Source organism: Balaenoptera acutorostrata, chromosome 8, assembly GCF_949987535.1.
Source record: "Balaenoptera acutorostrata chromosome 8, mBalAcu1.1, whole genome shotgun sequence".
In the NCBI taxonomy this organism is placed as follows: domain Eukaryota; kingdom Metazoa; phylum Chordata; class Mammalia; order Artiodactyla; family Balaenopteridae; genus Balaenoptera; species Balaenoptera acutorostrata.
Genome location: NC_080071.1, coordinates 88,152,938 through 88,175,792, shown reverse-complemented (window position 1 = coordinate 88,175,792; position 22,855 = coordinate 88,152,938). Strand labels below are relative to the sequence as shown.

The 22,855-nt window shown below is 47.1% G+C and overlaps 2 protein-coding genes and 1 non-coding gene across 8 annotated transcripts in view; all 3 read right to left on the bottom strand.

The window, feature by feature from the left end:
- SAG (S-antigen visual arrestin) overlaps positions 1-12,318 on the bottom strand; it is a 40,404-nt gene extending 28,086 nt beyond the window's left edge. Inside the window, exons 1-3 of the mRNA XM_057551164.1 lie at positions 12,288-12,318; positions 6,791-6,908; positions 2,631-2,762 (exon numbers count right to left, since the gene is read on the bottom strand). Of these exons, the coding sequence (XP_057407147.1) occupies positions 2,631-2,705 (75 nt within the window). The 5' untranslated portion in view covers positions 2,706-2,762; positions 6,791-6,908; positions 12,288-12,318. The remainder of the gene's footprint in view (positions 1-2,630; positions 2,763-6,790; positions 6,909-12,287) is intronic.
- A 586-nt stretch (positions 12,319-12,904) lies between these two features.
- Positions 12,905-22,855, bottom strand: part of ATG16L1 (autophagy related 16 like 1) — a 43,927-nt gene continuing 33,976 nt past the window's right edge. For 3 of the 6 annotated variants that reach the window (XM_007184744.2, XM_007184745.2, XM_007184746.2), the window contains 6 exons: positions 18,935-19,055; positions 18,563-18,668; positions 16,467-16,616; positions 16,273-16,320; positions 15,321-15,422; positions 12,905-14,480 (listed from right to left, as the gene is read on the bottom strand). In XM_007184744.2, the coding sequence (XP_007184806.1) occupies positions 14,387-14,480; positions 15,321-15,422; positions 16,273-16,320; positions 16,467-16,616; positions 18,563-18,668; positions 18,935-19,055 (621 nt within the window). In that variant the 3' untranslated portion in view covers positions 12,905-14,386. The other 3 variants (XM_057551163.1, XM_057551162.1, XM_057551160.1) reach the window with 3 other exon arrangements.
- On the bottom strand, positions 21,245-21,487 carry LOC114238230 (small Cajal body-specific RNA 6). Its single transcript, XR_003623652.2, has one exon. It is a non-coding gene; the product is annotated as a small Cajal body-specific RNA 6 (non-coding RNA).

Sequence of the window (22,855 nt, the reverse complement as noted above, 5' to 3'; positions counted from 1 at the left end):
GGTTGCATTGGCAGCAAAGTGGAGAAGGGATTGGCAAGGGGAAAGCTGATCGTGGTAGGGAGGAGGGAGGACTGAGAGTGAACGGGAGGGGAGAAGGTAGGTGGAGAGCGCATGTCTTCTTTTTCAAGCTTTGGCTGTGAAGGAAGGAGAGCTAGAAAGGGGATGGGGTCAAGAGGGAGTTTGTTGTTCTTCTTGCTGTTGTTGCTGTTTTTAAGATGCATGAGGTGGGTACTTGTTGTCATGCTCAGGCCAAGTACTGGTAGAGAGGGAGAGGCTGCACATAGCCCCGGAGGGAGGCTGATAGTAGAGGACCCTGAGAAGGTGGTGGACCATGACCCAGGCTGTAAGCAGCACGAACCACAATGGAAGAAACAGCACCTCTTCTGCTGCAATTGGAAGGGGAGGGAAGAGACAGGAGCAGGTAGAGAAGTGGGGCTGGATGAGGTGAGGCTGCAGCCCAGCTGCTGCTTGCAAACCCATAGCCACGTGCCCCATCTTCCTGGATAAAAGTCGTCAACTATAGGGAGTCCCCTGGTAGCCTAGTGGTTAGGGTTCCGGGCTTTCACTTCCGCGGCCTGGGTTCAATCCCTGATCGGGCGGGGAAGTGAGATCCCACAAGCCACAGGGTGAGGCCAAAAAAAAAAAAAAAAGAAAAAACGTCACCAATCGTGTCCAGGGTCCCATGTGGTTGTGTAGTAAGAGGAGACCACCCCAGAGGACGATTCTTTTTCCTTTTTTTCCCCAGTTTTATTGAGATATAATTGACATATTGTATAAGTTTAAGGTGAACAACATAACGATGTATGTATAAATTGCGAAGCGATAACCACAATAAATTTAGTTAACATCCATCACAGAGGATGATTCTTGATTGGCCAGATCCAATTCTTTAGGCTCGGGTTGGCTTTAAGGTGGGCGTGTGACCCAGTTTTGACCAATGAGATATGAGAGAAGTCTGCTGGAGGGCTGCTGGAGAAATATCACCTCACCCTTAAGAGACCCCAGGAAGCAACAGCCTTTTCCTTCTTCTAGAAGAAAGTGAGGGTAAGGCACCTGAAGCTGGGGCAGCCATCTTGCCACCAGCCAGAGGATGAAGATCACCAAAGAGGGACGAGTGGAGAGACTCACAGAGAAACACACCCAGGGCCCTGGCACACCACACCTGCAGCCAGACAAAACTTGCCGTTGAAATGATCCTAATACGTGACACATTAATTGATGAATTATTTTTTCCTCCTATATACAAAAGTTCTAAATTTCCCAGGTCAAAGATGTCTATCTAGATGTGAGGAAGAAAAAAGTGAGAAAATGATATGGCCCAGCAGGATTGTTTTCTTTCTTCTTTTGCCAGAAGTCAAGATAAAGTGCACTGGAAAGACACAAGTTGGAAGAGAGTTGGGAGGATGAAAGTTTGAGGGGTACCCAACTTGTCTCCGCAAAGAATCAGAGGACTTGATGAAAATGATGGAGATCCTCAGCGAGGGAGAGGAGAGGTAGGGAGTGTCCGAGCAAAGCCTGATTCTCTCGTGAGGCGCGAAAGCATCGGAGAGTTTCTTTCGGGCGCAGTATGTATAGGCTTCAGAAGTCAACTAGAAGAATGACCTAGAACCACGTTGTCCAATACGACAGCTACTAGCTACAGGTGGCCACCAGCACTTGAATATGGCCACTCCAAGCTGACGTGCTATAAATGTAGAACACACATCAGGTTTGAACAACTTAGAAAATGAAGGTAAAATATGTCGTTAATAATGTTTATATCATTTACATGTTGAAATGATAGTTTTTTGGATATATCGGGTTAAATAAAATATAGTATTAAAATGAATTCCCCGTTTCTTCTTACTTTTTTAACATGGCTACTAGAAAATTTTAAATTAGATATGTGGCTTGCATTGGATGGTGCTGAACTAGATTATGAGCCCCTAAGAATCCATTGAGTGGAGCGAGGAGACCCCATCCTCGGGGGCTGTGGGGTGGGCCCTCCATAGGGTGTCCCAGGCCAGGAAGTTCACGGGCACGTCTAGACTATCTAACGTGCCCCTGATGGAGCCAACAATGGCATCATCCCTGCCGAATACACAGAGTATTCGGACACCAGGATACTGGTGGTCATGCAGCCACAGTGCAGAGTGGCAGAAAGGCAGCAGCAGATGCTCCCTTATCCAGTGGCCCTGGAGGCCCAGCAAGGTTTGAGAGCATGGCAGCTGGGGTGGGTGACAGAAGGTAGAGAGTTGCATTGATGCAGCATCAGGGCTTTCACCAGGCAGTTAGGCGAGATGATAGAAAAAGTAAGTTATAGATACTGACCAAACAATGTTTGAAATGGTTAAGTCATGGGTTCAAGGCTAGGAAAAGAAGTAAAACTGGAGGCGAGGGGTTGGGGACTGAGAGATTAGGAGAAAATTAAGGGTCTTGGGACTAAGGTCTTGTTGAGATCTGAGAGAATTTATATTTCTGCAATTTACTCATTCATTTATATCTCGTTTATCATCCATCTCAGACAGAGATGGAAAATAGACATAGAGCTTCCATTGACCTCATAAGATGTTGATGTTGATTATGTCTATTCGAAAAAGCTCCTTTAAAAAAATGATTACTGCTAAGCCCCTCACCTCTGTACTACTTACCGATTTGTCCCGGGAGATCTTCTTGAAGATAACGTGGTTTGGTGTAGACTTACTGTCCTGCACGTTGGTCTCCATGTTATCTGTCCCTGGCAGTTTCTTCGACCTTAGGGTGTTATGTCAGGTTTTAGAGGGCTAGGAAAAGGTAAAATCATCTTAAAGTCAACAACACTCTGTGAATAAAGCCCATACATGAGATGCTGTACATCCATCAGACATTTCCTTCTACCTGCCTCAATATCCACATTTGACTAAATAAGGCCTTCGACTAGTTTGTACTTTACTACAGTGTGCTTTTTTTTTTTTTTAAAGGTGTTTTATTTTTCCTGATAAGCCTCAGACATTTCTTAGCAACGCTCACCAGGATGTCCAGATAGATTCCAATGAGAAGGTTTTACTTTGAGGCTAAGCCTTGGTATCGTCACACTAAGCCAGATTGAATTTAAAATTCTATCTTGACAATATATTACGGCAATTAAAATAGAAAAAATCCCTGCAAACCACAGCATAACCACTTCATGAATATCGTTTTAAAAATACGTTAAATCCCCAGAAGTTCTGTTCAGCAATTCATACTAAGCAGTGCTTTCCCTTTCCTGCCATCTCTCACCACTCCCCAGCTTTACCCACAACAAAGAGGCCATCTGAGCTGTCTGGAATTCAGTGCGTTCCTTAACAAGCAATGTCCATGGAAACTACACAGAAAAGGTGAAACTGGGACAGACTGACTGCATGAAAATGCCAGTCTTCCTGGCCCTGGCTCTTCCCTGCGCCCTGCCCTGAGTTTCTGAGAAGGCTTGTTCCTGGGTGATCTCATACCTTGTGCAACCAGCTGGGACGGTCCCAGGAGGTGAGGAGAGGGTCTCTGTGTCCTCCGGGGTGAGCAGGCAGCCAGCCCCTGCTCCGTCTAACCAGGTGACCCCCACTCGGGCCCTGGCTGACTGCGTGGGGAATTTGTAGGGAATCTGGAGAGGGTGCCCACACCCAGGTCTCAATGTCTAGAAGCCAAATCCCATTTAAGGAGTAGAGTGGCAACTGGATTAGTGCTGAGACGGGCGAAATGGTAGTTTCAGCAGTTCAAAGCATTAGACAAGGGCCCAGAGGGGCTCCCAGTGCAGGAGCTGTCAAGCTTGAGTGGGGAAGGCTTGGGGGAGGGATGACAGCTAAATGAAAGCTATTTTATCTTAACCCACTTTGGGTTCTGGAAATAGACTGATTATCCCTTCACTCCTGGTATCACCAGGAGAAGGGATTTTCAAGAGCTCAACCAAATTGATTAAACTCAGCAGGCAGCTAATGCAACCTTGGGGGTGGGGATATAAACAAAAAGGTCAAGGAGAAATGTCAGCCTCAAGATAAACCCTGGTGTTATGCAAGCCAAACTAGTCATGTCCCTCTCCTCTGCCCTACGTGCTATTGATTACATCACGAGTCCTGTCACTTTGCCCCCAGTGTCTCCAGAATCTTAGTCTTCCCATCCCCAGCACTCCCTCTTGAGTCCATACCAGCCCCTTTGTTTCCCTGGTCTGACTACATCCTTCTCCATGCTGCAGGGGGGGGGGGGCTTCCAGGCCCTGAGCAGTCCCCCTCCTGCTCGGCGTCTCGCCTTGCTCTCAGCTACAGGCACGCAACTTCAAAGCCACACGCTCGAGCCTCTGCCTGCCGTTCCCCATCTCCCTGTACCACACTCCCGCTGTTTGCTTTTGCCTGGAACCATCCTCTTCTCCTTTCCTCCCTGACTCTTTTCATCCTTCAGTTTCCAGCTCAAGAGTCACTTCCTCAGGAGAGCCTTCCCCGACCTCTCCGACTAGGTTGGAGGCACTATTGCATTCGATGCTTGTACAGGAGATGATTTTACCGTCTCTATTCCCATACATGACTCTTGGCTTCATGACGTCAGGGACCCATGCCGTTTCGTTTCCCTTATCTTTGTATTCCAGTGCCCAGAACAGAATACTCAGGCAATGAATGCACAGGATGGTGTGGCCACTAACACATATATGTACTGGACTTGAGCTGGTGTCTGGGAGTGAAGCCAGTCTAAGCAGAAAGTGACGTTTGGGGTGTTAGCATCTATCGAAACACTCCAGTGGCTTCCCACCTAAGTCTGGATAATGTCTGCAAGGCCCTGCATGATCTGGGCCCCCCGTTCTTCCCACCTCGCCCACTTTGCTCCAGTCCACTGGCCTCTTTGCTTTTCTTCAAACCTGCCTCAGGGCCTTTGCATTTACTGTTTCCTCTTCTGGAACACTTTTCCCACAGATAGTCACTTGGCTCACTCCCTTAATTCCTTTGCGTCTTTACTTCAATGTCACCCTATCCACCTATATCCTATTGTGTACCACCTCACCCAACACTTCTGTCCTTCTCTGCATTACCTTTCTCTGTAGCACTTATCAGCATCTGACATACAAGATAATTTATCTTGTTCATTGTCTGTCCCCCCACCCCAACATAAGTTCCAGGACTGTAGAGATTTATGATTGTTTTGTTCCTATCCCATCTCCAGGATCTAGAATAGGGCCTCAATGGACTTTGAGCAAATCAATGAGTCACTGGATTGCAACAGTATAATGGCTGGCAATAGCTAAAGCTGGGAAAAATTTTAATTTCTAAGGGAGAAAACTTTTAAAATTTTTAACAGAGGAATGCCAGCTAATAAATGCAAAGGGAATGATAGAAATGGAAAAACATCATTTGACAAACTCTGATTGTATTAATCATGCCTTTTTATTTTCTGTAATTCTGATGCTTTGACATCTGAGGCTTGGCTGACCCTGGAGAGACTGCCATCCCAGGGCTAGCTCTTTCCTAGAGAGAATAAATGACTGCTTTTCATATGCAAACCAACCAACTCAGAGCCCATATACCCCAAAGGCTTCCTTTCCTCCTTTGTTGGGCTCTCACACTCTGAGCCACTACTGCCCTGCCCTAATCACCCTGGGGCCGGGTATCAGACAACTGGAGACAGCCCCTGCACTCCAGGGCCTGCTGAGGTAAATAGCCAATCTTAAGTCTGCTTATCCTATCTCACCAGTTCTTTCCCATGGAAACCACAAAAGAACTCTCGCCCATGTTTTCTCCTTGATCCTTCTACCTCCTGACTGGCCCTGGTGCTTCCCCGCATGGCCTGCCCCCTCTTTTTGGTAACTGTAACAAACTATCTTTTCAATGGCAATTGTCTCCAGATCTGTTGACCTCACCATAGCTGAATAATAGTAAAACTTAGTTTTAAAATACTGATGACATTACTGACTCAGACAAGGATTCTTTATTGGTGTGAAAATCATTAGGTGAAGAGTTGAAGGGGAAACGCCTATTCCTATGACACCAAAGTGATGCCATATGGATCATGACCCTTCACAAAGTGCAAGCCAAACTATACAACAGGGGATCAGCCACAGTCCAATGCCAATCTTAGCATCACACATGGTGTCAACCAATGTGACGTGTCACCTTGCAGCAGCTGGAATCCACCAAGCCTTTAGACATCACTTCTAGTTTATAGGAAATACAAGGAATAGCTAAATGAGACCACAAGAGAGCTACCAGATGAATGTAGAAAGTGGCTGATCTCTTTCATAAGTCAATGTCATAGAAAAGAGATGCATTAGATTAAGACATTTAAGGGACTCAACATCCAGATGTACTGTGTGGTCCCAATTGGACAAACAGGATGTATAGTACACTTCTGGCCTGTTGGGAAAATCTGAATATGGTCTAATAATGTATCAGTAATACATCATATGAGCTCTGACAGGTAGGATGGAAATTCTTGGACTGGGAAGGTAGAGATTGTGACTGAATGAAGAAGGTCATAGGGTGGTACGTACAGTATGATCACATTTTGCAAACACACAAGTCTATGTGTGGATATACATGCACACACGTGTGTTATCGTACACACTATATGCATAATCTACGAGGATAGACACCAAAGAGCTGACACTGGTGGTCTGTGTGAAGGGAATGTTAGGTTTTGTTTGGAAGAAATCTTTTCTTGTTCCTTAAGAAAAAAAAAAATGGAAGAAAAATGACTGGGGCCCTTCATGCAGTGTCCCCATCAGAAGGGCTGCCCTGAGCTGTGGGTGCTCCTGGGACCCCCGTTCTCCTGCAGCTGTGTTAGCGCCAGGCCCCCAAGGGTGCAGGTCTCAGTCACTGACCTGCCAATGCTGGGCAGGTAGGAAAACCTGGGATGGACTGCATGCCAGACCTCACTCTGTTTGGAAACGGTAGTCTCTGGTAGTCATTCGCAGCCCCTGGTCTGTAATGCATTTTTCTCTGCTTGGTGGAGAAATGAGAAAAATAAGGACACTGTTGTCAGTTTTTTCATAGAACCAAATGTATTCAGTATAAAGGACTGTTCTTTGTTCTAAGGTTATGAAGTTCTAAATTTTTCTTTTTTTTTTATTTGAAGTTTTAAACTTTTAAATATTAAAATGTCCTGCTTCTTCCTCCCAATCTTTATTGAGAAATACTTCACATCCAACCAAATCTACCCATTTTAAGTGCGTGGTTTGATGATTTTAACCACCACTATGATCAAGACACATTTCCATCACCCCTAAAAGTTCCCTGGCACCCATTTCAGTCAACTCCTGGTCCCATGTAACCACTGATTTGCCTTCTGCCATTAGTTTTGCATTTCCTACAATTGATTATGAATTTAAGCATACAGAGAAAAGCTGGAATAGTATAATAAACACCTACGTAGTCAACATGGAGATTCGACAATGAACATTTTGTTGCATGTGCTCATCTATCTCTATTGCTTTTTTCCTTCTGAACCATTTGAAAGTAAATTGCAGACATCATGACAATCAATAAATGTCAGAATGCAGCTGCTAAGCATAAGGACAAAGTGTCCTTCCTTTTATAGAGATGAGTGTAGATGGCAATTTAGAAAAAAAAAAAATCCTTACTTGGCCAAAATAAAAAGTTATCCACCTCTTTCTACAATTCTTTTAGAAATTTACTGGTCTATTAATTCTCAAAGTCTAAGAACCACTCACTGGCTATACAATACTTGTTTCTCTGGAGTCGGCATCCAGTGAGAAGCAGCTGCGAGCCCTGTGTTTCATTTCCCAACATCAAACGCAGCACCAGCTCGAGGGGGTGGGGGGTTGGGATATGCAGCTAAGAAGCTTAGGGGTTTTGGGGCTAGGTTATCGTCTTAGGGGCTTATTAGGGCACATGCATGAGGAAAACTGGTTCAGTCTGCTAACCATCAACTACACAATGAAAACCTTGCCTTAGTTTTACTGAAACAGAGAGCACTTGACAAGTTTGAGGCTACTGTATTTATGCAGAGTGCCAGGGAATCAGAGCTTTTAAAAGCCACCCTCATTTCAACATGTACCTCTTAGTCAACTGGCCTTAAGAACAGAGGGCTGTTGTTATGGACTGGGCTGGCTAATGTCTGAAATCATAAATGCAACCCAACGGGCAGAGACCCTTGAAAAACATTTAGTCTACACTCCATCCCTTGCTTTGATCTCCCCTACAATAGCCACAGAAGCTGTTGAATGCTTCCAGGGACAGGGAAATCACTACCACTTTTCTTTGAAATAGCATGAAGTGTGAGAAAATTTTTTGTGAGGATGGAAATCAGCCTCCCTTCTACTTCTCTGTGTTGCTCCAAGTTAATCCAATCTCTTCCACACGTCAGTCTTTCATGATTAGAACACAGGTGCTCAAGCCTCATGGGCATTGAAACCCTCTCACGCCCAAACAGATTTCAAATGTCCATCCTGAAGCATCACACTGACAACAGTACTTAATGCTCCAGGTTTCTGTGCAGAAGGAGCAAGTTGTACAAACAGCCCCAGACTGGAGTCCTGGGCTCCATCGCTCACTGACGAACCCACTGCCATCTTGAGAAACTAGCTTGGCCTCACTGCTATTTCCTTTTCTCCATCTGTAGAAGGGGAGTCCACGAGCTGCCCTGGCTTGCAGGGTCAGGGAAATGCATCAAATGTGCAGACAAGGCCTTGAAAAGGATCCTGATGGACGTTCCTTCATCCTCTCTGAGGTGAGAGCTTCTTCACCCTCTGGTCCTGCCACATGGGCCCCGACGCTAGAGGGGGTTTCGATGGTAATGAACTTGGAGTTGACCACAAACTGAGCTGCTTACACCTGAAGTTGAGCAAAATTAGGCAGAGCCTTCTGGAGAAGTTTGTAACACACAACGTGTCCCCTCAGATCCATGTGTTGAAGCCCGTTTACCGCCCAGTGTGACGGTATTTAGAGGTGGGGCCTTTGAATGAGGTCATCAGTGTGGTCCTGATCTGACAGGGTCTCCACTCTCCTTGTGCACAAACAAGTCTCCTGAGCACACAGCTTAGCGGCAGTGAGGCCTCAGGATGAAGTCTACCCCGCCAGTGCCTGCCACTCTGACTCCAGGCTCCGGAAGTGTGAGACACTTCTGTTGTTTAAGCCACTCAGGCTATGGTTTTTTTGTTCTTTTTTTAAAATTTCAATGATGTTTATTAAAGAAGTAATAATAGCATGAACAAATGCAAGGTCTATGCTATCTACCCACGCAGGCTGCGGTATTTCATTATGGCAGCCCAAGCTGAGCAAGACGAAGGCCCGCGTTTTTCTACAGACAGATCAACTGCTATCGATCAAAAGTCTGGAAAAAAAATGGACACTAATCCAGTTTAAGAAATACCCTTTTTTGTTGGAACTAGGTAGAGGCGGTGCTCGTACAACACTGTGAATGTGCTAAATGCCATTGTTCAGCTTAACATGACTAATTTTATGTTATCTGAATTTCAACTCAGTACATTTAAAAACAGTAGAAAAAGAAATACATTTTTTACATTGTGACCCAGTACATACACACATATATACACAACACTCCTGTGAAACAATATTTACCCTTGCTAAGTGGTTTATTCTTATTTTTTTTAAACTACTTTCCCTCTTACTCTTCCTTTTAGCTGGTTACGATTCACTTTGTTTTTGCTGATTCAATTCTACTAAATAAAGACTTTGTGCCAAGTACTACGTGAACGTCAAGATGTCAAGGATATGACTGATCTTGAGACTTCTGGCTTACGACCTCTTAGAAGCACCTGGGCACGTACTCCAGGGAGCAATGGGATGTATGGCCATCTAGAAACTAGACCGTGTACAGCCTGTCTTCCTACGGGCCTGGCTCACAAGCATACCTACCCATTGTCTCTGAAGTCCATTTCTCCGGAAAAATGAAGCCCAAAGCCTGAATTCCCCTGCTCTCTTCTCCAGGTCCTAGTGTTGGACCAAACCCCCGGAGCCCGGCACACAGCAGTCTCCAGGGCTACATTCCCACGTGGGACGCAGAGCTTACGTGAGGAAAGTCAACCAAATCCAGCGTGACGCCATCAGTTGCCAGAAGCGCCAAGGCGATTCCCTTCCCTGTCCCCACGCTGCTCCGCAGCCCCCCTCAGAGGCAGGGCTGCGCGTGCCACCTGCTCTAGCCAATGGGGCGTAACGAAGGTGACCAGGCCGAGCGACACGCGGTCCCACAGACGCTCGCTTTCTTGCTGCATCATCCTTGCTCCCCTTGCTGACGGCACGTTAACAGCCAGATACGAGGCCCCCCTCTACCAGTTGCCCCAAATCCAGCCGGCTATGCCTGCTCACAGAATCAGGAGGAACAGTACTTGTTTTAAACCATTCTATGTTATGGCAGTTTGTTATGCAGCAAAAAGCTCACTGGATCCTGATTCACTTGGTTTTTTTGCTGATTCAGTTCTACTAAATAAAAACTTTATTGAGTACCCACTCTGCACTACGTGAATGTCAAGGACATGGTTGATCCCGAGACTTCTTAGAACCACCTGGTTCTAAGAGGTTGTAATCATAAACAAGGAATCATAAAAAACATTGAAACAATCAGGAGAATTTGAATATAGACTGGATAGTGGATGACAGAGTCACTGTTAATTCTGTGAGGTGTAATTACGGCATGGTGTCCTTATTAGGTTGGGATGCACGCTGATTTATGGGAAAAATGACAGGCTTGAACCTTGCTGTAAAGTACTCTGGCAATAGTACTGAGTGGCAGGTAGGTACACGAGGACTTGCTACACTGGTGTTTACTTCGCCTCCTCGGGTTCTGGGCCCCCAGAGACGTGGCTGTTCCCATCAAGACTGCCACTCAGGGTTAAAGAGGGCAGCTCGGACCCCAGCAAGATGAGTAAGAGCAGGGAGCGTCTGAAGAGCCCACCTGGCCAGAGCACAGAGAGGATGGGAGAAGGGTCTGGAGTGAATACAGGGAAGAGTTCAGCAGCACAGATGGAAACCAGAGCTCCCTGAGGTGAGAGAATCCAATTCTGCTGAGGTGAGGGAGGCAAGAATCATTTCCTGGATCAGAGTCCAATCTTTTACTGGCACGTACCACACATCCTACGTGTTTCTACACAATCTATGCAAATACAGATATATTTCACTTTATTCAAGATTTCCAAAGTTTACTGGCTTGAAAATTTGGGATTTCTAGTGAGAATGAGCCTTACAGTGAGACATGAGAGAAAGGACGCAGTGGAATAAAGACAGACACGGCAGCTCGTCGTCCCCGAAGAGGCACTTCCCGCTGGCTCGCATGGAGGGCTGGATGGGGCGGCAGGTGAGGTGGATGCCCCCGGGCACCAATGCCCACCTGGGGGCCAGGACTCCGGAACAGCCTCTTGCTTCGCTGGGCAACTTCCCCCCATTTGTGAAATGGGATACACTTCAGATCTGACAGAATTTGAGAGCCATAACTTCCTTATTACTATCCAAGGCATCTCATAAAAACAAACATCTGTGGTTTCTGCAGCCTGGCAAGCAGTCTTGCACGAGGTTTCATCACTGCCACTCTTCTCTCCCGGTGCTCCACCCAGGCAGTGAGCTTCAGGTCTACATTTCAAACTGTCCGATTCCCCAAGATCATGACTGATCACGGTTGTGCTATAGATGTGAAGACACACAGTAGCTCTGCACACTTTGGTACACTCCAAACCCTGGAATTTCCCAACAAACACGCCCCTGGGGCCTGGGCTGGCCCCTCCCAGCTGAGAGCAGCTTCATCCATTTGCCCCAGTGTCCCCACAAAACATCCTGTGTGCTGTGATATGAAAGATGCACCGGGGCTTCACAAGATAAAGATAAAAGCGAATGTGTGCACAGTATGTGCTTTAAGAATAAGGCACAGAACTTGATATATCACTCTATTTTGGGAAACAACCTAGGGAATATAAAATTTTAAAGTCTTTAATTCTCAGCCCGAGATACGCTCATGTCTGGATCAAAGCCCGCAACACTTGCAGGGGAGCACGCTAGCTCTAGCCCGCCGGGATTCATCTGGGAAATTAGAAACCCCCATGCCCACCTCCCATCCTGACCGATGAAACCAGCAGCACTGGAGGAGGGTCCCAGATCATCTGAGAAACAGAGAATGAAGACCATGAGCTGGACGGAAGCATGTTCCACCCAATGGAAGCCACACCTGTAACCCAGGCTCGGCAGTCAGGTGACCTGAAGAGAGCTTTACAGTATGGATGGATCTCAAACGGAAACATCTTTGTTAAGAGCAGAGAGCAGTCGTGCTTCCCTCCAAGGTCAAAAAAACCCCAGGATAATCAGAGGCTACTACAATGCTTACTTTCAGCCCTTTTGAAGAATGAGACTTACCTCCTTGAAGGTGACGGCAACAGGATCCCCACCTTCCGCTTTCTGGAGATTGCTGGCTGCCTCTGAGACTCCAGATCATGATGGAATCCTGACTCAAGTTGCTGGGCTACTGGCTGGTAGTGGGCTGGACAGGGGTCCTTGGGGGTGGGGGGGATAGATCAGGGAGACCCTAATTTGTTACGGCACACAGCCACTCGCTAGATATCTGAGCTGCTACGAATAAGTCACTCTTCAATGAGGAAATCATGCCCCTTCAGCAAAGAAGAGGCCTGGAGGCTGGGAGACACATACAGCTCACTATCAATCCTGTGAACAAAGCCTGCAGGGGGGGACTGGGAGCTCGTACTGCTGCAGCGTGGAGCAGACCCCACAGCTGCCGAAATTCCGAAGACCCTTTTCTGGTTTCAGTTAAGATTTGCAAATGACGTGAAACTGGAACGCTGATGTTTACAGACAGTAATACCTTGGGCTTAAATGATGAACAATAAGGAAAGGCATGGGGACAGTATTAACCATCATTTACAAATGAATGCATACCAGGAAAACAAATGAAAAAAACCAGCTTTTTGCCCTTAAGGATAAAGAAGAATAAAATAACTACCAAGAGGCATGGAGTGTGAAAAGTACATAACAGATTTCTTTTTTATTTACAATCAAGTTCTGTTGGGCAACATAATTAAATAAATAAAAGACATGCCCTGGCCTGTGAATTTCAACTCCCCTCAGCACGAGTTCTCTGAACAGCAAACTGAAAAGGGGAGGCGAGGGCAGGGGAAAGGGGAGAACGGAGCCGCTAATACCATCAGAGGGAGCGCGCAGCCCGTCCTCGCCCTGCTCTAGCCCTCGCTCCCACAGATGTCCAGAGAACAAGTCCGGAAGGAAGAAAATTAAAGTGCGAATGAGTAAGTGATAAAAATATTGGTGTTTCAGTCACTCAAGGAACTAGAATTTTATAAACGCGTAAGATGGTAAAGATAAATGTTAAAAAAAAAAAAACGCATAGGCCAGTTTCTTCCCGGCCTTACTCGCAAGTCCCGAAATCGAAAGATGGCATTCCCATGCTTCCTGGAATGGGCTTCCTGCACTAAAGCACCGAGGGGTATTGCACATAGGCTTGGCAAAGGGGCAGCGAGCCGGAACTACTGGCTCCAGGGTAATACACTGGAGGCCTCCAATCCCACACCACCAGAAACTGTAACCCCAGCACAGCCGGGAAGAAGGGGGCGGCCCACCTTCTGAGAAGCTACAGATGATCCCGGAATACAGTCTTTATTCCTGCAGCTCATCCACTTCTCTGGAAAAAGGGTTGTGCACTTCTTCTCCTACCCCCCGCCAATTTTTTTTTTTTTAAACCAAATTGAGATTTATTTCTTGACCAAGAGATAGATATGTAGAATTGGGGGGCGGGGAGGGGAGGGAGGAAGGAGTTTTGAAGAACAGTTGCTTTCTAAGAACAGTTTAGGAGACCTAAGGAAATTCCAACAGTGATCAGGTGAGATCAGAGTAAGAGCCTCGTAATAAAGACACAGACCAGCATGGGGGACCACAGTCCCACGGTCTCCTCAGAAATCAGGGCCGTCCCCGTGGGCTACCTGAGGGCAGGGGTAATCCCATTTGGGTTTCTGTTAATCCATGATTAAAGCAAGTTCCCTGGGAAAATGACCCCAAGGTGACAGGACATTCATCAGGCCGGAACCGACTTTGGAAGGACGGGAGAGAGCACAGGGGGAGAAGCAACACCCGGTGCAGGGGGCGTCTGCGGCACCGGCGCCCAGGGAAGAAGCCAGCAGGTGCCTGCGCCCACCCCGCTGAGGTATGCAAGGTCAGAGCCAGTAGTGTTTCCCACTTGAATCAAGGCAAGAACCTGAACCTCTGCTGAGCGACCGCAGCGTCAGGTTTTTCTCAGTGTTACTCTTTCAGGCCACGGGACCTCAGCCACGACCCTCGGGAGCCCTGCTCAAAGGCAGGCGACTGCGCCCCACGGCTCGGGCTCTTCTCTGGAGGTCAAAGCCACAGCCCAGGCGCCACCTGCCAGGACAGAGCCGTGGGGCCCGCGTGCCCCTCCAGCTTCCGATCCGCTCTCTCCTGACGAGGTGCCCTCAGTACTCTGACCACAGCACAGCTTTGCTTCCTTTGTCCACGCTGACGACGTGGGAGCCGGCAGGCGACCAGGCCACGGCGTTGATCGCTGAGCTTCAAGGGGAGAGGTCGGAACACGGGTGAGACGTTCGTGAGCCGAGCGCCGGGCTCCCTCGCCACCAGGGCGTCGGGCTTGTCCCAGCGCCCGTTTTACTCGCCGGTGTGGCGCCCACGCACAGACAGGCGCTTACAGGGCGAAGAACCCGGGGGACGCCTGCCCTGCCTCCGGGAGGGGGTGTGGAGTGCAAGGAGGCAGGCCTTATCGAGTCTACCCCAAGGGAGCGGCTCTGAGAGAAGAGCCTCTGACGAGCACCTCAGGGCGACGGGCTGAGGAGCGGGGGAGCAGCACCACGGCGAGGGCGGCGAGGGGCGGCGAGGGCGGCGAGGGGCGGCGAGGGCGGTGAGGGGCGGCGAGGGGCGGTCCCGGAGGGCCCTGGGCCTGGGTTCTAAGAGCAGCTGGGCTTGGGGGACACAACAAAGCCGAGAGGAAAAGGGGCCTGGATGAAAGTAAAAAGCACGTGAAAATCGGTGTTTACAAGCAGCCGATTTCCTGAGGAAAGGGGCTTAGAAGGGAGAAGGGGAGCCAGAGAGGAAGGAGAGCGGTGAAGGGGCAGGAGGAAGACAGGAGGCGCCGCAGAACGTGGGGCTCTAACCTTTCTCCAGTGGCCATACCCTAACTGCTCTAGCCGGAACGGTCTGTAACATAAATAAGCAGGACGCTGCTGTCTGCTGTCTGGGGAGAAGGGCCCCAGCTTCCCTCCACTAACCTCACAGTAGAGCACGTGAGTGGACACTGCCCTCATGGGGTCGACTCGGGTCCACGCCCGAAGAGGACATGACCCCTGGGAGGAAGTCACAGGCTTGCTCCCCACCTCAGAGGGGCTGACATCTTACCTGTGATGCTTTGAAAGGACCTTCTCCACTTTCCCAGAGAGCACGCTCCAGATGTAGAGAGAGCCCTCGGCCGAGCCTGCTGCCACGTAACTGCCGTCAGGGCTGCAGGACACATAAGACAAGAAACGGCGTCTACCACCCATCCCCAACTCAGCGTCTTCCCGGACCCCTCCCCAGGAACTCATGTTTACTCTTCACTTACGAGTTAAACATGTGACCATTCCCGTGTACCCAGAAACCAGAAGATGCTCTTTACAACCGTTTTGGCCAAAGCCGCTTCACCCTATCACCTGGCCTCACCAGCTAATGAAAAATAGTGCCGCTGCACTACTTCTTGGGGCCACAAGTCCCTAACCATCTCTCAGACTCAAACATAGCACATAGGGAGGTCAAAGTCAACCCCCAAATGGTGAAGGGTTTCTTTCAGTTGATGGACTGCCTCGTTATATGGTTCAGTGAAAGCAGACAAGGAAGGAAGCATCGACTGTAGAGAAGCTTCTCCACGATACTGGCACTAACCATGGCAATGTATTTGGGAGAAGAGCCATGTGTGGAAGGGAGAACAGGAAAGGGAAACCACCCCCTCTCCAGAGAGCCTATTCTGCTCTGTTCCAGGGGACACCACTCTTCCCAAAAAGCTCTCAAAGAGTTCTTATGTAAATGAGTAAAGAGAGGTGAACCTGATATACCCAGAACCAACCAACTAGCCATTATTAGTTTTTGAATTGGGACATATTTTCATGCAATCACAGAAGGGACACTTTAGAAAGGAAGGAAACAGTGACAGTGACCTCTAGGACTGACCGTGCAGCTTCGTTCCTGGACACCTGCGCATGTGGAGACACTGTACAGACGTAGCTCGTTTCCCCAGTGGGAAGATGCCTCTGCTCTAACCTCTGAGGTGAACCGTGTTGGGGGCGCGGGGTGGGACGGGAGGAGCGTCACCACTAACCTGAACACAACTCGCGTCCAGTCGGAGCCGCACTTGAAGCCCGGCGCGCTGAAACAGACGACGACAGGGCACCGTTACCCCCAGAGTCCATGCAAACTTGGGATGTGAGGGCAAGTCAGGCTTCTGGCCTTCTCACAACCCTCCGAAAAATCAGCAAGACTCAAATGAAACCCAACCACAGTGTCTTCAGTTACCTGAATGTCTGTCTGACAGCATTTATTCGTAGGTCAATAATCTTTAGCAGGTCATCTCGGGAGCAGCTGAGGAGTTCAGTTCTTTCCGGGTTTAAGTCCAGGGCGGTAATCTTTCCCAAGAGCTCCATCTCTCGGACAATACTCTCTGATCTACGAAAAAGATGGAAAGTCTGAGAAAACCTAACACAGGTCAGAACTTCCCCATTTCAACCAGGATGGCATGCCACAGAGAAAAGGAGGAAGGAGAAAAGGCAACTGAACTAGAATGCAATACTCCTCAAGGACGGTGAAAGTGCTCCCAGCCCCACACAAATAATCTCAGCCCTGGCTTTTATTATTTTCCCATCAACAGATTCTATCAGTAGTGGTGAGTACTAGAACTCTAAAACTGGTAAGGATTAATTTCCTTGCCTGTTTCTGAAATGATACAGTAATTGCCAGTCAGAGCTTCTGATCAGCATGAACTAAGCAGGGCTACTATTTAATTAGTGTTACTTCAATTTTATCATTTCAACTTATCCAAAGGGACGTAAACCGCTTTAGCAGGTCTGGGCTGCCTTATATGGACAAATGTGTGGACTCTCCAGGCTTCCTATCATACAAAGTAAAGCTTGGGGACCCTCCAACTCATCCTGGTGACTCCAGATGTGGAACCGGGGCACCCTGGCAACCCCTTCTCCTTCCTTTTCTTCTCCCAGTTCTCCTCTGGGCCGCGGTCCACACCCAGGTCTGTGCTCAGCAATCCTGGACTGGGCCCTGTTGGTGACACAGCCAAAGGAGGTGCAGACCCTTCTGGAGTCATTCATTCTGCTGTAAACTTTCGAAGAAATGATTTCCTACCTCAAACCACAACCAAGTAAGAGAGTTTATCTTACTGTTGCCGCTCCACCTCCCGGGGACTTGGGGTCTTCGTCTGTCAAATTAGGGGGAGACCAGGAGGAGCCTTCTAACATCCAGCTCAGCTCTAGAATTTCTTACTCCCGGTTCAAAGTTCTGCCAACCAGTATACCTGAAGCTAATCACCACTTACCCACCTCCTAGCCAGCCGTCATCACCCTACAGGACTCCTGTCCCTTCTACTCCCCCCACCCTGGCCCATCAGCAGGACTCCAGCTTTCTTCCCCTTTCTGCCACTCCTCCCTCCTCGGGCAGCTCCCGAAATACTGCCTTCCTGTTGCTTCACAGGTGGGCTCTGACTAATCCACTCTCATGTCTTCAAAGTCCTCCTGTGAGGACGTCTCATTTTTTCTCCCAGCCAACCACTCAAAACTTCTGTTTTTCCAAATGTCTATTAGAAACCTCAAATTTATGTCCTTTTCTGAACATGTTCACTGCACCCTTTTCCTAAATCTGTCATTTATTCTGCATCTTGCTTTACTTCTCTCCTTCCTCACCCTCCACATCCAACTTGTAACAAACCCCATCCAAATCCCCCTCCACATCTCCCTCCACTGCCTTGAGTTCAGATCCTCAATGCTTTACTGATTTCCCGCTCCCCAGTACACCCTTTGAAACTGCCACCAATGTAATCTACCACACTCTCACGAAGCAATCCTTTCCTGAACACCCAACGGCTTCTGAGATCAAGTCATCTACCAATGGCGTCCAAAGCCCACAGCAATCTGATCCCAACCCACCCTATTAGTCTCATCTGCCCTCGCCTCACTTGCCCTGCCAGACTGCCCTGTTCTGGCCTGGAATGTCCCTCAGTGGCTCTTCTGCAACGTGAAACCTACTCACTTCTCAAGACTCATCTTGAGAGACGGTCTCTAACATCCTTGGACAAGGGCTCCTGGCCCTACTTCAACACACCCTGCAGACTTGTGTGTCTGTCTTCTCGATTACACTTGAACCCCCCTAACAACCTAGTTGTTCATCTGTTTGTAAGTACACAGGGCATGCTCAGAGGTGACTGTTGAACGTGACCATCTACTTCAGGGTAAAGAGTGTCAAACTGGGAAGATAATGTGGACTGGAGCTCATTGCTGCCATTTCCAGGGGTTTTAAAAACACAGCCCACACACAAGACACCATCACAGTTCTGCCACATACAGACCCTCCCATCTGCCTCCCCACCAAGCTCCTGGGTGTTTTACCGGATGTCCCAGAAACGAATTTTCTTGTCAAAATGTCCACTCATCACACACTGCTCTGTGCAGACAATATCATTGCAGCTGGATCCCGCAAATACCGTCTTTATGCCTGAACGAAAACCGAACATGAATAATCAAGCAGAGGCCCCTCTGCGGCTGTGCACATAACATTGCTGCACTCTCACCCTAAGTAATCAGAACTACTTATTTAAATGAAGCTTCAAAGTTGAAAAACAGTCACTACATCAGCGCCACTCAACATGAGACTGGACTTTCAAAGTTTATCACACTAAATGCAGGCTTTAACGTGGAAACAAACACCTCTGAGGTTAATATCTAATCGTTCATAGACACAGAGAGACTGAATTTCCTCACAGACTTTGCTGCGTAGATCCCAGAGCTTGAGGGTCCGGTCGTGACTTCCAGAAACAATACGCGCGTTGTCCAGCAGGAACTTGGCAGACAGCACCTTGCCGCTGTGTCCCGTGAGTGTATGCTAAGGGAGAGAACACAACCGGGGTAAACCTCCAGGGCGCCGCACCGGGAGAGTCAGTGGCAAACTGCCAGGGGGCCAGCTTCTCCAAACACCCTGAGATCTGGTCAGGAACACTCAGAGACAGAAGGATGAGCGGCTCAGGGAAACACCCAGAAAGCCTATCTTTGGGTATTGCCTGGGGTGAGGTATTAAGAAGAAGAGGATAAACCTCCCACCACCAATAAAACTAAAAAAAAAAGGGTAATGAAAGAACAAGTAAAAGATCCAACACCACAGTACAAACTTGACATGACCATGCCCTCAAAATAAGGGAGGAGCAGGCAGAGGACCTGAATAGACATTTTTCCAAAGAAGACATACAGATGGCCAATGGACACATGAAAAGATGCTCAACGTCACTGGTCACCAGGGAAATGCAAATCAAAACCACAATAAGATTATCACTGCACACCTGTCAGAACGGCTATTATCAAAAAGACAACAAGTAACAAGTGTTGGTGAGGATGTGGAGAAAAGGGAATCCTCACACATTGCTGGTGGAGAAGTACGTTGGTGAAGCCACTATAGAAAACAACATGAAGGGCGCTCAAAAAATTAAAAATAGAAACCCCATACGATCCAGCAATTCTACTTCTGGGTATTTTTCCAAAGAAAACAAAACCACTCATTTGAAAAGATATATGCCCCCCTATTTTCATTGTAGCATTAATTGCAACAGTCAAGATACGGAAGCTACCTAAGCGTCCAATGACAGATGAATGGATAAAGACATGGTACATATATACAGGGGAATATAAGTCATAAAAAAGAATGAAATCTTGCCCTCTGTGACAACATGGATGAACACAGAGGGTATTATGCTAAGTGAAATGAGTCAGACAGAGAAACACAAAATACCATATGATTTTACTTACATGTGGAATCTAAAAAACAAATCAACACCTTACAGAAAAGAAAGAGACTCACAGAGAACAAGGTGGTGGTTGTGTGGGGTGGGAGTGGGGGGTCTGAGTGTAAAAGGTGAGAGATGAAGAGGTACAAGCTACCACTACAAAATGGTCACGGGGGTGAAAGGTACAGCACGGGGAGCACAGTTAATACTGTAGTAATTTTGGTGACAGGTATAACTAGATTTACCATGGTGATCATTTGGTAATGTACAGAAATAACAAATCACTATGTTGTGCACCTGGAACTAACATAGTGTTGTAGGTCAATTCTACTTAAATTAAAAAAAAGTATATACAAAAACTGTATAATAAAGTACTCAGTAAAGGCTCTACTACAGAAAGTATACAGAATACAAATAGACAGGATATCTATATTTAGTTTTATTAGCCAATGAAATGGAAAAGAACAATGTATATACTAATGGTATCTATTTAATATTATTAGATTTGTGCTGCCATGTTAATCTTACATGTTACAGAAAAATAACATGTTTGTCTTCTCCCAAGTGTTTAAAAAATACATGCAGAAATTTCCTGAATCTGTATTCTTTACCGAGGCTAGTCACATTTTAAGCTGTTAATTACACAACATAAAAGGGGCGGAGGGCAGTCAGAGGACCTTCTTGAAATAAGCTCTATTACAGATACTGGTCTGTATTGTTCTTGCAATTTTCTGTAAGTATGAATTATATCAAATTACAAAATTTTTAAATCTTGGGTTTTACCAATGTCTCTGAAAGTCAGTCTCCTATTTAAAGTCAGAATAGAGAGGTTCACCAGAGGCATAATTTATCAATATAAAAGGAAACATCAGGGGCTTCCCTGGTGGCGCAGTGGTTAAGAATCCGCCTGCCAATGGAAGGGACACGGGTTCGAGCCCTGGCCCGGGAAGATCCCACATGCAGCGGAGCAACTAAGCCCGTGCGCCACAACTACTGAGCCTGCACTCCAGAGCCCGCGAGCCACAACTACTGAGCCCACGTGCCACAACTACTGAAGCCCGCGCGCCTAGAGCCCGTGCTCCACAACAAGAGAAGCCACGACAATGAGAAGCCCGCGCACAACGAAGAGTAGTCCCCGCTTGCTACAACTAGAGAAAGCACGCGCTCAGCAATGAGGACCCAACGCAGCCAAAAATAAATTAAAAAAATAAAAAAAAAGATTTAAAAAAAAAAATAAAAGGAAACATCAGGACTCTTTAAATAAACAATTAAAACTCCTAGGGGTTTTTCAATCAGAGGTCTCAGCTTGAAATGTCAGATCATAACCACAGATACCAGCATTCCCAACAATCAAATCTTCTCGTGATTAGCTGTGGGATGCCAACCAGGGCGTCTTTCCTGGGCTGCCAAGCAACGCAGAAGGGGGTCATAACCGAATGTCAGCGCCCTCTGCCCACCACAGCACTACTGGAGCCCAACGGGAGAGAGGCGGCTGGGGATGGTGAGGATGCCGCACTTTCCCTACTTTTCAATATGGATCAACATATTTATGTGCAGAAACTTCAAAGGCTCAGAAGATATTCAGGTATTCACTAATGATTTCTTTATAATTTTTTTTTTTTTTTTAAAGAAAAGGCTTTTTTTTTTTGGGCTGCACTGCATGGCTTGTGGGATCTTAGTTCCCTGACCAGGAATTGAACCCGGGCCCTCGGCAGTCAAAGTGTGGGGTCCTAACCACTGGAACGCCAGGGAATCCGTCCCTCCAACCCCCCAAAAAAGAGCAGCTTTTAAAAGACCCTAATATACTTACTACAAATGTCAACTTACTGGGTTTCAACCCTGACCCCCAAAGCTGAGACCTCGCAGTTTAGAGTTAACATTTTAGAAACCAATCTTTCCTCTGTGCTCAGGAGAACAACTCCACTTTAGTACAGGAAGAGAAAACTCAGGGCCACATGTACTTCCCCTTTAAGAAGAAGTTTGCACGGATTCCGAGACTCCTTCTTCTCACATTTAAACCTCTCTGAAACTGGAACAGCAACTTACAGTCGCTGCCAGCCAGGTGGCAGCTGTGCTGTGGCTGTGTGACAACCTCTCACTGATCCTTCCGGAAAGATCAAAAAGGTTCCAGCAACAAAGTTTATGCTAAATACAGTATAGGAATAATGCTCAGTATAAATCATTCAATCTGCACAAACCATGGGGAGAGACCAAAAACTTGTGTAGGTACTTCTATTTCATCAAAAAATGGGGGTCCCAGAAGGAGGAGAGAGAGAGAAAGGACCCGAGAAAATATGTGAAGAGATTATAGTCGAAAACTTCCCTAACATGGGAAAGGAAATAGCCACCCAAGTCCAGGAAGCACAGAGTCCCATATAGGATAAACCCAAGGAGAAACATGCTGACACACATAGTAATCAAACTGGCAAAAATTAAAGAAAAACAAAAATTATTGAAAGCAGCAAGGAAAAAACGACAAATAACATACAAGGGAACTCCCATAAAGTTAACAGCTGATTCCTCAGCAGAAACTCTACAAGCCAGAAGGGAGTGGCATGATATACTTAAAGTGATGAAAGGGAAGAACCTACAACCAAGATTACTCTACCTGGCAAGGATCTCATTCAGATTCGATGGAGAAATCAAAAGCTTTACACACAAGCAAAAGCTAAGAGAATTCAGCATCACCAAACCAGCTCTACAACAAATGCTAAAGGAACTTCTCTAAGTGGGAAACACAAGAGAAGAAAAGGACCTACAAAAACAAACACAAAACAATTAAGAAAATGGTCATAGGAACATACATATCGATAATTACTTTAAACGTGAATGGATTAAATGCTCCAACCAAAAGACACAGGCTCGCTGAATGGATACAAAAACAAGACCCATCTATATGCTGTCTACA